The sequence below is a fragment of the Dromiciops gliroides genome, chromosome 2 (assembly GCF_019393635.1).
Source record: "Dromiciops gliroides isolate mDroGli1 chromosome 2, mDroGli1.pri, whole genome shotgun sequence".
NCBI lineage: Eukaryota > Metazoa > Chordata > Mammalia > Microbiotheria > Microbiotheriidae > Dromiciops > Dromiciops gliroides.
In genome coordinates, this window is record NC_057862.1 from 465015742 (window position 1) to 465032049 (window position 16308).

A 16308-nucleotide genomic window follows, 5' to 3' on the forward strand; every position below is an offset into this window, starting at 1 on the left:
ATTAAATATGTTTCCTCCTCCCTTTTATACCCAGTAAAAGATGTGAGGGATCCCCAAGTTTGGAGCTCTTCCACGCTGCCACCCCAAATACCTCCCCAGCAGCTGTTTCATCTCTGCCACCCATATTATATGCAGCCTTCCTAGCTCTCATTGCTGCTCCGCCTCCTTCTGCATCTTGTACTCAAGGGCACTGGCAACCCAGCCCCCCACCTCAGCCCATCCTGTTCTCTCTGGACTGCTACCACTGACAGATTCGAAGGCAAAACCTAGCTTCCAACACATCTGTAACAGAGAGTTGTCTAGCCTCTGCTTGAATACCTTCCATTAGTTCAGGAGGCACTAGCCCATTTCACTTTGGGATAGTGCTAGTCACTAGAAAGTTCTTTCTTTTATAGAGTTGAAGACCTAAAAGTTATCACCTCCCCCTTGGCCCCCACCCCTGACCATTAGAACTAGTTCTGACCTCTGATGTAATACCACATGAAAGCCCTTTGTTCTCATTGTCTTTGCTTTGTCTTTTCTTCTGCAAGTCGAACAACCCAGTTCTTCCAGCTATTCCTTAGAAGACACGGGTTCTAGATTGCTCTTGCTCACCCCTCTCTGGCTACGTTGGAGTTTGTCACTGTCCCACATAAACCATCATGCTCCAGAAATCAGCAGAGTTCCCTGGCTGTGGTTGAGCCCTTGCAAAGTACAGATAAGCCACAATTACTTCTCTTGATCTGGATATGTGGCTCCTACAACAAAACAACCTAAAACATGTCAACCTCTTTAAAGCAGACCTGCCGTACTCTGCACCTGTATTTAACTTGTGCTTAACTAACCCCACCCCACCCCACCCCTGTCAGACTTCAAATTTATCCAAGTTAAATTTCTTTATTTTTTAATCCTAGCCATCTAGGCTATTGAGAAAATTAAAAATTTTAATTCAAGGGGCAGCTAGGTGGCGCAGTAGATAGAGCACTAGCCCTGGAGTCAGGAAGACCTGAGTTCAAATCCAGCCTCAGACACTTAACACTTAATAGCTGTGTGACCCTGGGCAAGTCACTTGACCCTCATTGCCTCACTAAAAAAAAATTTAATTCTATCATCAATCATATGATCCATTCTTTTCAGTTTTAGGACATCTATAAATGGGGGTAATTGTATAGAAAGCTTACCCACAGAATGTAGACTCCTTGAGGTCAGGGACTGTTTTGTTTTTTGTCTCTGTATCCCCAGGACTTAGTCCAGTTCCTGGCAAACAGTGGGCACTTAATAAAAGTTTGTTGAGTTGGACTGAATAAAAAAGCCTGTGTCTTTCTTGAAGCTACTAGACAGGACAGGATGGGGCCAAGGTCAGAACTCTAGAGACATGCACCTAGCATGACATCAAGATATCCATTGGCACTGGCATTTGGAGGGTATGACTGTTTAAGATGCTCTGAATTCTCCCAAAGGCCTGGATTTAGCTCTCATTTCATTGTCTCATCCCAATCAGGGGAGACATTGCCAAAATGTTTTGTTTGTTTGTTTTCCACCTGAGACCTAGGTCCACTTTATCATTAGCACTCCTAGGGGCTGAAAACTTAGAAACTATATCCAAAAACATGAATTTAGTTCAGTGTATATTGTTCTTGATCTCTAGAAACTCATGGGGATCCCTAGTGACCTCAGAATTCTTTTCTAAAAATTCACAAACCATTTATGGAATAATCCCTTTGAGAATCTTGCCAGAGATTGACAATAAATTTAGCAATCTGTAGTTTCCAGACAGGAAGGAAGGAAGGAAAGAATACAGTAATCAGGAGTTGGGCTAAGCACTTTGCAAATATTACCTCATTTGATCCTCATGACTACACTTGGGAGGTAGGTGCTCTCAATATCTTCATTTTATAGATAAGGAAACTGAGGTAGACAGAGGTGAAATGACTTGTTCATGGTCACACAGCTATTAAGTATCTGAAGTCGCATTTAAACTCAGGTTTTCCAGACTCCAGGATCACAGCTCTATCCACTGCACCATCCTCATTTTGAAAACCAATACAGGGGGCGGCTAGGTGGCGCAGCGGATAAAGCACCGGCCCTGGATTCAGGAGTACCTGAGTTCAAATCCGGCCTCAGACACTTGACATTTACTAGCTGTGTGACCCTGGGCAAGTCACTTAACCCCCATTGCCTTGCAAAAAAACCAAACAAACAAACAAACAAAAAAAACAAAAAAAGAAAACCAATACAACATTCTCCAGACTACTGGTACTTTTCCTGCAAGACTTGATTTCTCAAAAATTACTGACAATGGCTAAGAGACTCTATCTGAAATGTGTTTAATGTGATTGTACATATAAAACCTATATCAGATTACTTGCTGTCTTGGGGAGGGGGGAGCGAAGGGAGGGAGGAAGAAAAATTTGATACTAAAAATCTTATGAAAACAAATGTTGAAAACTATCTTTACATGTAACTGGAAAATAATAAAATACTTTTATGATTAAAAAAAGAGACTCTATCTGTGAATTTCTTTAGTACTCAGTAGTATTACCCATCACGCATTTAAAGGTCCCTCTCTAGGCTTCTCTTCCTATCTTGGGCTTCCCAGTCCTGTTGGTGCTACTTTTCCCCCATTCTTCTTACTGGAGAAGACAGAAGGAGGCCCTGTGTTGAGTGGCTCTGATTGCTCTCTTCTGCATTAACATTACACTGTCTTCCCTCAGCAATAGGTCTAAGTCTTCTTTGTTCTTATTGTTCCAAATGCTGCTTGAAACAGCCTTTTATGTTGCTCTTCATTTTGGTTTGATTTTTTTTTCTTCTAGCATCTTTAGCAAGCCTCAGGTCACACTCTGCTTTATCCTTGACACCATTCTGGTCTTGTCTTTAGTGTTCAACCTGACTGTTCGACCCTTCTTCTTCCACCCTAGAAATCTGGGCTCATCAGAGAGTATGTACCCTGAGCCATATATCCTTTTCAGAGTCCCTGGCTATAAGATCATATCTCAGCTTTTCTCTGAACATTTTTTGGAATCTGATTTCTAAGAGGCCAGTCCAGGATGACCAGTATTCTCTTGCCTCTCTGTTATGAATTTCAAGATAATGGAGCCATGCTTTCCCCAGGTTGTTTTCACTCCTCATCACCAATCAGTTCTTCCTTGTTGGTCAGAATTAAACCTAGAAAAATAGTTCTCCTCCCTGCCTCTGCCACCTCCCGAGATTAAAGCATCAGTAAGACAAGTCAATAAATTTACCACATACTTTTAGGAGAATGAGACTTCCATCAGGTTTTCAGAAGTCCCCCCCCCCCCACTCACTACTATATAAGGTCTCCTTACCACTTCCATAATCTGGAGATATGAGGTAGGATTGGACAACTCATAGAGTTGGGTCCATCAGTACATATATCTTGGATAGGAACTGGGCATGGATAGTGAGTTGGGGTCAAGTGTTGAACAGGAGTAGAAGAGTAGGTTGGATTGCCTTTGGGAAATTAAAAAAATTTTTTTAATGACCTCAATTTCTCCTTGGAACAAAGGCTGATCTTTCTGATGATTATAGTCTTACAGCAATGCCGTGTGGCTGTGAGTCACAGAATAAAATAATCTCCAAATAATTAAAATTAAGTGTCACCCAAAGGTCAACAGAGGGGCCCATGGTGGTTGCAATATGGCTGCAACATATTACAAATGAGAAATTTTGCATTAGAAGTGAAAGAGAGGATTTTGTCAAAGAGATATAAAACCAGAAAAGAAAAAGATAAACCAATTCCATAGTAAGAGCAAGAAATAATCAGCAGAGAGCCTCACATATCAAAGGTTCTATGGGAAGACCTTGCCATGTTAGATGGATCTTTACAAAAGGACACAGGCAAGAGTGGCAAAAGATGTACAGGTGGGGCAGCTAGGTGGCTCAGTGGATAGAGCACTGGCCCTGGATTCAGGAGTACCTGAGTTCAAATCCAGCCTCAGACACTTGACACTTACTAGCTGTGTGACCCTGGGCAAGTCACTTAACCCCCACTGCCTTGCAAAAAAAAAAAAAAAAAGATGTACAGGCATGGAGGGGTAGCTGTCTACAATGTTGGAGGGCTCACTTGTGAAAGTGAGATTACGGGTCTATCAGAGTTTCAAAGTATTAGGAAGTATTATCCACTTTCCTCATTAGGAAAGGATAACGTGCATACAATAGGTGCTCAATCTGTGTTGAATTGCATTAAACCTCACACAGCATGCTCCCACAACAAAACAGAATATTTCCCACTCTTCCCTCCTTTTAGCTTCACTGTGATTCTGCCTGCCCATACCCCTCAATCCTAGCTCATGAATCTTGGTATCAGCACACACCTTTATGCACAGGGCTACTCCCTGTCCCACCCTCTTTTCAAATTTATTTCTTCTGAACAAAATATATCCCTCTATTCTCCCACTAAAGTCTTCTGATACCTACAGCGACCCTGGGTTTTGCCAGTGGAATACAAACTCTTATAGGTCCTAGTAACGTGGAAAGGCCCTGAGGATTGGCCTGTCCTCCAAGAACCAGCTTAGCTCATTCAAACAGCATCATCATTATCATCAAGGTTGACCACCAGATGGGGTTAGCAACTGACCGTCATTTGACTAGCTCAGTCAGGCTTTTACTGTAGACTCTGGTTACTTTATTCTGATGTACTATTGTAGGTGGATGTTGTTTAAAGGTTTAAACTTAGTGACCCTTCTAGAAGCTCATAAAATCATAGAGTTGGAGCTAGAAGGGAACCTAGAAATCATCCAACCTCCTCTTTTTATAGATTAGGAAAACAATGACCAGGGAGATTAAATGATTTGCCCAAAGTCACACAGGTAGTGGCAGAGGCAGGATTTTAAGCTTATGAGCAACTCATGAAAAGCAACTATGAAGGTAGAGAGGGGGTTAAGCATGCTTTGGAGGAGGGGGTATCTTTGGAAGAAATGCTTAGCTTCCCTCACGTGCCATTGGAAGGCTTTCTTGATCTCCCTACTTGTTAAGGCTCTTTCCCTCTCTGTATTACATAACAATTACTTATTTGTTTAAAAAGTATATCCTCTAATTCCCCTAGTACAGGGTGGGCCAAAAGTCATGAAGGAGTCTGATGTTTTAATAACTTTTTTTGTTTTTGTTTTTGTTTCTTTTGTGGGGCAATGGGAGTTAAGTGACTTGCCCAGGGTCACACAGCTAGTAAGTGTCAAGTGTCTGAGGTCGAATTTGAACTCAGGTCCTCCTGACTCTAGGGCCAGTACTTTATTAACTGCACCACCTAGCTGCCTCCTTTAATAACTTTTTGAAAATTACTTTTTGGGACAGCTAGGTGGCACAGTGGATGAAGCACTGACCCTGGATTCAGGAAGACCTGAGTTCAAATCCGGCTTCGGACATTTGACACTAGCTATGTGACCCTGGGCAAGTCACTTAACCCTCATTGCCCCGCAAATACACACACACACACACACACACACACACACACACACACGTTTTTTCTTTATTTTCTCTATATATTATATATTGTGATGAAATAATGAGATTTAGCGGATACTCAAAGACCCATCTGGAGATTAATCTAGACTGACTGAATCAAGTGAGAGTAATTAACTGCTGATTAACCTACTTCGAGTTAACTGGATTGTAATCACACCTTGAGAACATCTTCAGAACCAATGGATTTGGATGATGCCAACCAATCAGCTTGAAGCAGTGTGTAAGGACTGCCTCTGTTCCAGAACTATAAAAAGCTTCCACAGTCAGCTTGCTGGACAGTTCCTGATTAAAGCAGGCTCCTGGAGGAGGACTTGAGGAAGAACCCAACCAGGCTGGAACTCTATGCGAGATAGGCTTTTTCTTAACTTTCTGAACTCCTTGTGAATACCTGCATGCTTTAATAAATGTTTAATGCCCAAAGACTGGTGCTGAAGCTTCTAATTTAAGGCGACCAGAATTTAGATTTTAAACATCACTATATATATCTATATATATATACTCTATATGATGCCATGGTATCATAAATTAAAAACAAAAAATAAAGGAGTTATTAAAGTCATGACTTCATGACTTTTGGCCCACCCTATAGAATATAAGCTCCCTGAGGGCAGGAACTATTTTTTGTTTTGCCTTTCTGTCCCCAGCACTTAGTGCAGTATGTTACATTCAGTAGGTGTTTGGTTAATGATTGCTGAACTAAACCAAATTGAATATCCTAAACATGAGCCTCTTCCCACCAAGATGTCAGCAATATCTGCAATATTTGCTTACTTCTATTAAAATACAAAGTTACCTATATTGTATGTACTTTTACGTAGATATCTGAGGCAATAAACATGCTACCCAATGGATATACCAACCCAGGGCCCCCAAGGGCCAACTTCCCCTGAGTATCTTCTACTGTTTGCTTAGGGATGTGGTGATCATTGATGGCACAGCAGCTGAAGAAGTTTCAGTATCACTGGCTGGATCTAAAAAGGGTAACAGTGGCTAGCACCCTGCCCGAAGACTCTAAGATGGAGTTCCCAAATAGAACCACTCCATCCCACCCCACCCCACCATTCCCCACTCCCATTCCCTGCCCCTTTCTATGAAGCTCAACCCTGGATTGATCAACAAAACATAAATTAGCAGATGGCCTAAATGTCCAGGTTCTGGTGTCCATCCCTCAGTCCTGCCCCTCCCCTTCCCACCTTGGCTCCACAGAGCAGCCCACATTGGTCTTCAGCTGGCCCCGGGCCAAAGACTACAGTAGTTAGGATGTATGGCCCCCTCAGGAAGAAGCCTAGCCCCACAGGAAGGAGAGTCATGGCATTGGACCCAGACAAAAGCCCATCCACCCCCTTCCCCAAACTGAGGCCAACAGGCTCTTAGATTCAGAGTCTTTCCAGACTCAGAAGCCATCTACTCTAAATCCTTCATTTTACAGATCAGGGAACCGAGGCCCAGAGAACTTAAGTGTCTTACTTAAGGTCATAAAAGTGTCAGTTGCAGAGCTGGGATTGAATCTCAGGCTCTCCAATTCCAGATCCATCATTCTCTCTACTGAACCACACAGAAGATCCCTAGACCCTGTGGTTTGGAAAGATTTCCCTGAAATCGGACAAGGGAGCTTTTTCACTTGCTAAGTTTGTCTCAGAAGTCAATCTTTGACTTAGACCAGGTTGACTCAGCACCAAAGCCCCCAAGGAGCTCTGGGAGGCTCACAAGACTGAGAGGAGAAAGTAGGCCTGGGGGACTTGGGTTTCAAGATGGCTCTCCTTGTTCTAATCATTCTTCCTTGCTTCCTAGGTGTGGAAACACCCTCTCAAGCCTCAGAGTCCCTGGTGATCCATCGTCCCATAGGATAATCAGCTCTTTATTCCCCAGACAAGAAGATTCAGCTGTTTAGAGGACCCCACTCTTATATATAGGATCATAGATCTTGTGCTGGAAGGAACCTCAGAAACCATCTAATCCAATCAATTCCTTTTCTGTGCAGTGCTCTCTTAGCATTTGTGGGGAGATCGGGACACTGTGCCTAAATGTCCTCTGATCTCAAGCAAACACTCGGACACGTTAAATCACTTACATACAAGTAGTAAGCATAAAAGTTCAGATTTGAACCACATGGGATGGAGTGATCCCCAGACTGAAAAGACACATTAAAAAATGAGAGCTAGAAAGAGACAGACATAAAAAAAGAAAGAGAGAAGAAGAAAAAATAGAAAAGGAATGAATAAAGATTGGCTAGTGCTGCTGTTTTCTTTTTGTCCTTTTCTGAAGGGGGGAAATGTTTACCTGAAGGGGCTAAGAAGGCACCTGGGCTGATCTTCTGGTGGCCCTTGGCCTCCCTCAAGAGGAGCATGAGCAAGGGGAGCCAGCCATGTGCACCAGAGGGTGGGGACCTGCCTTGACTTCTAGCACATGCATGCCTGGCTCCAACAACACCCCACCAAAGCCTCTGGCCCGACCACCCACTCCCTCTGACAGCAGCCCCAGGTGGCATTTCCATCCGAGACAGGCTCAGCTCTGGTGGTGACAGCAAAAGCACTCCCCACCCAAGGGTGTGAGCCGGGCAAGAGGGTATACTGACCTTCAGGTCTCTGTGTACAATGGCATAGTGGTGAATGTATGTTACGCTTTCTAATATCTGATGGATACAGTGACTGCAAAACAAAATAGGGATGTGGGGAGGAGGGCAGGCAGGCGGGCAAGGGAGGAGGGCAAGGAGAAAGAAGAAGGGAATGGGGAAGGGGAGGAAGAGGGGAGCAGCAGGAGAGAGGGGGGGAAAGGACATCCCCAGGGGCCAGCAAGTACGAAGGGTGGTCCCCGTATAGGGAGGAAGAGGAGGAGGAAAAGGGAGAACCGAAGAGGAGCAGTGGGCAATAGGAGATGTACAGAAAGAACCCAAAAAACACACGAGAGAGGGGACAAGTCCGGGAAGCCAAAGGGGGATTAAAGGGAGAAGGGAGTGAAGGGAAAGTGGCAAGGAGAGACCCAAAGAGAGAAGTGCAAAAAGACAGATAGACAGACAGGGAGAGGGCAGGGAGGGAGGGAGGGTGGAAATGGGGGAACGAGAAAAGGAGAGAAACAATGTTTTGAAAGCTCAGAGACCACAGGTGTTATCACAAGGTGTGTGCAGATGGCTGTTAATGGTGAGGGAAAGGGGTGAGATGGGAACCTCTGGTGACTGGGGGGAGGGGGAGGACACAGGCTCAGAGAGACAGTGGGGGAGGAAAGGAACTCAAGACCAAAAGTGCATTTGGGACCCAACAAGGATGGGCAGGCGAGCTCTGGGCCAACAAGGTGAGCCAAGCTAATCAATCGATCAACATTTACCAAGTGCCTACTACATGTCAGGCACTGTGCACAGCCCTTGGCTATGGGGCTTAAGGGACTGCCCTTCCACCTGCATGCTTGGTCTAAGTCTCTAAGGGCAGAGGTCCTTCAAGCACCAGTCAGAAGTGCCCTACTTCAAGGTTATATCACTGGCAACCCTGCTGAGCTGTTCCTTTGGCTCAGTGCCAAGTCTGGCACACCACACACAGATTCTGCCCAATCCCCAGCACAGAACATGTGCAAATAGGCACTGGATGACTTTTGAGGAGCTTACTTCATCACAAAAGCCCTATGAGGGGTATGGGGTGGGTGGATAGGCAAGATACATCTTGTTGTCCCCAGTTTTCATAGAGTTGGCCCAATGGGTAAAACCCTGGGTGTTATCTCAGGAAGACATGAATTCGAATCCCCCCTCAGACACTTACTAGCTGGGTGACCCTGGGCAAGCCATTTAATGTCTATTTGCCTCAGTTTCCTCATCTGTAAAATAGGAATAATAATATTTCCCAGGATTGCTGCAAGGTTCAAAGGAGATAATACCTGTAAAATGCTTAGCACAGTGGCTGGCACATATTAAGTGCTGTATAAATGTTAGCTACTACTGCTACTACTTACTACTAGTACCCGTGACTACTTACTACTGCTGTTGTTACTGTTGTTGTTGTTGTTGTTGTTATTATTATTATAGAGAAACTGAGGACCTGGTTGGGCACCCCACAAAGAAAATTAGAAATAGTCAATATCTAGGCTGAAAGAGGGTGCTAGAGCTTTCCCACTTGTTTACCTGTTATATCCCATAGTAAATGCTTAAAAATGCTTGTTGACAGACTGAATGACTACCATCACCATGCCCAATCCCTGAGGGCTAAGATTATTTTTTATCTCCTCTTTGAACTCCCAAGTGCCTAGTACCTGCCACCTAGCTAGCTGCCTGAGGAAGATTAGAGCATGCATTCATTGTGCAGAGTCAGATGCAAGCTGGGTCCTCGGCTAGTGCTCACACACTAGACCTACACACTCCCCTAATCAAGCGGCTCAGGGCATCCCCAGAGATCAGGGATGACTTCTAAGTCATGTCTTCCAGGCCTACCTTCTTCTCTAAAGTCATGAACAGAGAGTATTCATGATATGCCAAACTGAAGGGCAACTAGGCAGTCTCTGCTGAGGCAAACACCAGTAAGCTCAGTGCCCTTTTAAGTACCTCCTGATTCCTGCCCCCTCCCCCCCCCCAGAGGGCAGCAGAGCTCAGTCTTCCTTTCTGTTTTGCTCATTAAAAAGAAATTTCATTCTCTCTCCTTTGGGAGAAGGTTCATCCATAATGTCAAATTAAAATGACCCTCCATGGAAACATATCCGCATCTACTGTCTCCATATAGCTGAATGTTAGTTCCTTGAGAGCAGGCACTATTTCCCTTTTGCCTGTATGCCTAGCACCTTAATTTTATGGTGCAACAGGGTGGGCAGGCTTGAAAGCCTGGGTTAGGATTGGCATTGTTGGAAAGAGTTTCCAAATCTATGAGAAAACAGACTTCTAGAGTATGTGACTATACCCAGTTCCCAGCACTTTTTTCTTTTTTTCTTTCTTCTTTTTTGACTCCAGATCTATGATCTCAACAGGAACTTCTGGTGAAGAAATTCTCTGTACCAAAGGCAATTGGCAATTACAGAGTGCTATATAGTTTTAGAAAGTTTCCTAGAACACTGAGAGGTTAAGTTACTTTCCCAAGGTCACATAGCCAGGAGGGATCAGAGGCATGACTAGAACCCAGGCTCTCCTGATGCTGGGCTTAGCCCTCTATCTACTTCACCATGCTGCCTGTCATGTGGTATATAGTAAACATTTAATAAATTCTTGTTGAATTGAATTCAATGATTATAATAGCTGAGAGGATGCTCAGCATTGATGGAAGGGTCCTAGATCAGAAGTTTGGAACTGGCAGGGACCCCAGAGGGCATCTACTACAACCCCCTAACTTTAGGTATTCATTTTTTTTGGTAGGGCAATGGAGGTTAAGTGACTTGCCCAGGGTCACACAGCTAGTAAGTGCCAAATGTCTGAGGCTGGATTTGAACTCAGGTACTCCTGAATCCAGGGCCAGTGCTTTATCCGCTGTGCCATCTAGCTGACCCCAACCCCCTAACTTTACAAAGGAGTTAACTATAGTTAACTATGGTCCAGAGTACTGGAAGAAAGAGAAAAGAAAGGTCAGTTGTCCTATCCTCCACCACCCACCTCACTCCTGTGGGCAAAGGCTAAAGTAGCCACACCTCTCTCTTATTCCCACAATGCTTCTTCCTAAAATGGCATGGGGCTGGGGACGTGAAGTAGGTAGAAACAGCCATGTGCTGGTGCTTTGACTGCAGAATCTTATTCTCACCCAGGGTTGCTCACTCCCAAACCTGGCTCTCACAGTGGATAGGGGAGAGGACTGCAGCTTTCTTTGTTTGCCTGGATGTACAACCTATTGAATATTCTGAGAGAGAATGCTCTTGGCCCCTGGGTAGGAGTAAGAGTAGGGGATGGAGGCAGAGGCCTTGTGGTGTCCTTGGGGGTGAGGCTAGTCATCCTGCCCTAAGGCTGACTGCCCACACTGTGTTCTCCCCATCATCTATACATTATTCCACCTACATGTCCAAGAGTGGTTTGCTCTGGCACCGAGCACCCTTTATTAAGAAGATCAATCCTAGCCTGCAACATACTTGGGAATATTGCTGTGTTACCTCCTGGATACCAGCCCAATCCTTTCTGCTGCTATACCACTGAGGTTGCAAGCTAGATATCTGCCCACAAGAAACTTCCCTTAGGAAATACCACACCTAGCTACTACAACATTCTCCTAGATTCATAGACTTAGAGAATTTAAGAGCTAAAAGAGGCCTTAGAAGTCATCTAATTCATCCCCCTCATTTTACAGAAGGGGAAACTGAGGCCCAGGGGGGAATTACTTGCTAAGGTTTCATAGGTATTAGGGTATCTAGACGGCACAGAGGATAGAGCCCCCCCCCCCCAGGGTCCAGAGTCAGGAAGACCTGGGTGCAAACCCGGCCTCAGATACTTCCCAGCTGTGTGACTCTGGACAAGTCATTTAAACCCTGTTTCCTCATCTATAAAATGGGAATGATAAGAGCAGCCACCTCCCAGGATTGTTGTGAGGATGAAATGGGGTAAAAGTGCTTGGTGCATAGTAAGCGCTACCTAAATGTCAGCAGAGCCAGGATCCCAAGCTGGGCCCTCTTTCTATTGCTCGACTGGTCTTTTCCCTTGGTTTCTTTTCCTATGCCCAAGTCAGGCAGCTGTTCAGGTTCTTGTTATCGGCCACATCTCATCTGCTGTTGAGTACTTTATGTCCCTCAGGTACTAGGCTGAGATACCAATTGAAAGCCATCCAGTGACAAAGGAAATTGGACAGGCCCTTGGACTTTCTTGGGACCCAAGGCCAGGTTACAGTGAAGCTCTCCTCCCAATCCTGGATCCAAGGGCTCAGTCTCAGCCGAATGCCCTGATCCCCACTCCCATCAGCAACACAAGCACACTGGACAGGAGTTCCCTTGTCCTTCTCTAAGAGTCCTAACCAGGACCAGGCATGTGCTTGTATGTCCTGGGGGTGGGTGGGGTTGCCTGTAAATGCCAGGTGGGTTTCCAGAATCACAGCTTGGGGACAGGGGGCCTTGGCTCTGAGCCTAGCAGTGGCAGCCATGCTGGTAGAGCTGGCTGCAAATCAAGGCTTCCCTGTGACCCAGTTCCTCTGCCCAGGTTATGAATGGGTTAATGTTGCACAGGTATAGCCAGTATGGGATTGAGGAAACAGAAAGAAAAGTAGGTGAGGGAGTGGGGGGATTGGGGAGGGAGGAGGGGTGGGCAGGAGGAAGAGTGGGAAGGTAAGGGGGTCCAGACTCACCTGGCATCAGCTTCACTGTAGTACTCTCTTGCCACAATGTCTTCAAAGAGCTCTCCACCAGTGACCCTGGAAAAGAAAGCAAAATAGTTGGAAGAAACATTAATTAGGCTTGCAGGGACCAAAGGCTAGATTTTCTGTGCTTCAGGAAGAACAGGAGCAATGAGCAGAGCTAGTGAGAGACTAGGCCTAAATGCATTTGAAGATCCATCCAGCCCTAATCAATCACAACCATCCATGAAAAGGATTTGGTGAGTGCTGCCTCAGTGCCAGCCACTCTGCCAGGATACAAAGGCAAACCTGGAACAGGCTCTGCCCTCAAGGAGCTTAGAGTCTATCAAGGGAGACACCATACACACATACAGGAAAAACAAGACAGCCACAAATAGATAACAAGGTCATTTGGGACAAGAGGGAAATCACAGAATGAGCAAAGTCATCTTGGAGAAGGGCTACATGACCAAAATCTATGATCCTAAGTTATGAGGAGTTGGATTTCTGCTCATTAAAAGGAAAAGCTTCCAAACAATTTAGAACTGTCCCAAAGTAGACTGGCTACCTTGCCAGGGTACCAAGTTCTCTGGCACTGGAGACCTTTGAGTAGAGGCTGGAGGACTCCTCTTGGATGCCATAGAGGGCAGCGTGTCAACGTGGAACAAAGCATTGGACAAAATCTCAGGAAGACCTGAGTTCAGATCTCACCTCAGACACATAGTAGTTGTGTGACCCTAACCTAGGCAAGTCATTTCACCCCTATGGGCCTCAACTTACTCAATAGTGAAGTGGGAATAATGATAAGAACACCTACCGGCCCCAAGTTGCTGTAAGGTTCAAATGAGATGATGTGTATAAAATTATGTACTGTGAACCTTAAGGCCTATACAAATATGATCTAGCAGGTAAGACGCAAAAGAGATAAAATCAGATATTTATACAGTTTGCAAACTGCTTTTTATCATTTGAGCCTCATAGCTACCCTGTGAGGTAGGCCCTACAGGTATTATGGTTTTGTTCTGCTGATGAAACCAGGATGCCTGAAGGTTGGGTAACTTGTCCATGATCTCACAGCTGGTAAGTATCAGAGGCAGGATCTTACCCCAGCTGTTCCTGCCTATGAGACTTTTCTAATATCCTGGGACCTCTGGTCTTTCCAACTCTGAGATTCTCCAGGCCAATCACAGAGTTAGGACACCTGGAGAAGAGTCCTGATAGTCCCCCTGACCCCATCCCCCATGGCCAGGCTGAGAAGCTGTCACAGGATCAAAAAGCCAGAATCAAGAGTCTTCATGACTTCCAGATCCAGGGCCAAAAGGAGGAAAGGAGAGTTTGGCCTCTTTATGGCCTGCAGCTAACACCTGTGGCCTGAAGGCACAGAGCCCGTCTCTCCTGTCACACTTCAGTTATTGGCTGCTCCCTGGCAGCAGGAGCTGTGCCCTTTTGGGGGGGGCACAGGTAGTGCCCCCAACAGTGGAGCTGGGTAAAAAATCCTGAATGTCAACAACAAGTGAGCATAGGCATATTCACAACAGCCTGCCCATATGCTTCTCTCCCCTTGGGCTAGGGGTCCACATCTGGCTTTCTGCCTTGTGCTTCAGAGGGGTCTACATCATTGCCGGCACTGTGCCCAATTCATCAGTGATCATCTTAAAAGGCACATCAGTCCACAGGAGGAAGCAGTTATCTGGAGGGGCTGCTGGGAAGCAGGTCGGAGGTGAGCCCTGAACAGGATCCCCTAAATGGCAGCTGTATGCTAGCCAGTAAATCCCAGAATTGAAGAGTTGAAGAAACACCACCTAATCTAAGCACTACTGAAGCACGGCTCTCCCGTGTGTCCAGCGATAGGAGACTTGGCACCGCCATCACCACAGTCTGTTCCATTTTCAGTCCCCTCTAACTCATAGGCTTTCCCCTTATCAGAGGTCTTCACGTGGAGACTGGATGACCACATACCAAGTGGGGCTCCTTGTTTAGTTAGGTAAGAGTGGGTAGTTGGCCTGACAAATCTAAAATTCCATGAATCTGTGACCCTAGGGTCATATTCATCACACTAAGCCCAAGTCTTCCTCCCAGCAGCTAATGCCCATTGCTTCTGGCTCTTAGGTCAAGAGGGATGCAGAGTAGAAAGGGAAATCAGAAACCAGGTCAGGCTAGGCAGGAAAAGTATCGTTCCTCAGCTCCCTAGGAGCTCATTCCACTGCATTGGGGAATATTCAAAGGCTAGCAGCCCATGATGACCCACCTGGACCCCCTTGTTCAGTATCGGGTTACTCTAGATTAGAGAGTAAGGGGGCAGAGTTCTGGGGGGAACAAATGGAATATCTCTGGAAACAGGAGGGGGTGCGGGTGCAAGGTCTTGTGGGGGTAAATGCTCTGTGTGGCCGAGTAGGGATTCTCCCCGCATCACCCGCAACTGAAAGGACTCACTTTGTAGGAACAACCCTGGGACAGAAAGGGCAGGTGTGCTCAGTCTGTGTGCGCCGATGCCCGTGACATGTGGCGCTTGGAGCTTTGAATCCACAGTCTCATCCTCTAAAATGGATCAAATCCTATTTCCGTATAGCCATTCTTCAGGAAACTGGCTTTTCCTTGCTCATCCACCCTCTCTCTTTCCTTCTCTATCCTTCCCCGGCTGTCTTCTCTGACGAGCACATTTTCCAAAATGAGGCAAGCTGGCCCGCCGGGGAAGGCTTGCTCAGAAATCGGCCCCCTCCCCACCTATACAGACCCATTCCACCTGTTCCCTGAGCTCCCTCAGGCTGTTTGCTGAAGGGAAGACAAGAGCCCTGCCAGTCCAGCCTGGGGAAGAGACCTAATTCCAGATGGCAGATTCAGGACATTCTTGCAGAAGCTCAGACCCTGCCCCCCACTGCAACTCATTCCTCCTTCCAGACACCCTCTCAGCTTAGGGACTGTGAATACCTGGGAAGGAAGAAGAATTCTTGGGAGACCTTTCTGTGTTTCGGTGTTGAAAGCTTGGACCTCAAGCAATGGATTCTCTTGATGCCATGATAACTCTAGGGGCAGGGTAGGAGGGATGGCAGGGAGATAGATGCCAGCCTCCCGAGCTCCTGTGGGACAGCATCTGGGTACTGCCAAGTGTCTTGTGGCTTCCTCTGACTCCTGAGTCACCCTGGAGGAAGCCAGACTTGTAGCAACAGCATATCAAGCGAGATTAAGGAAGCTCCTCTCCATAAGGCTTGCCCATGGGGGCTGGTGAAAAAAAGGGGGGGAACCAAGGGGAAGGAATGTTCTCTGTACTCCAGAGGTGCCAGTTCTTCCCTGAACTGTGCCCAAGGCAAAGGAAAACCCTCTGCAGACCAGAACTGGACAGGTCTATCTCTGCAGCTTCTACCCATTGGTCCCAAGGTGGAAAGTACAAAAAGGCAAATTTAGGCTTATGTCAGGAAACATTTCCTAACCATCTGAGCTGTCACATATGGCATATTTTGGGAAGCTAAAAGGAACCTTAGAGGTCATTTAGTCCAACCCTTCCCCCAGCCCCCATTTTATAGATGAGGACACTGAGACCCAGAGAAGGATAAGCAATATTCCCAAGGTCACACGGCAGAGTCAGGCTTTGAACCCACCTCCCCCAACTACAAATTCGATGCTTTTCTCACAGTACCACATT

At 46.0% G+C, this 16308-nt stretch overlaps 1 protein-coding gene across 6 annotated transcripts in view; it reads right to left on the minus strand.

Moving 5' to 3' along the window:
- LOC122740168 (calcium/calmodulin-dependent protein kinase type II subunit beta) overlaps nucleotides 1-16308 on the minus strand; it is a 310939-nt gene that overhangs the window by 83528 nt on the left and 211103 nt on the right. For all 6 annotated transcript variants that reach the window (XM_043982046.1, XM_043982045.1, XM_043982041.1 and 3 more), the window contains exon 5: nucleotides 12681-12746. In XM_043982046.1, coding sequence (XP_043837981.1) covers nucleotides 12681-12746 — 66 coding nt within the window. The remainder of the gene's footprint in view (nucleotides 1-12680; nucleotides 12747-16308) is intronic.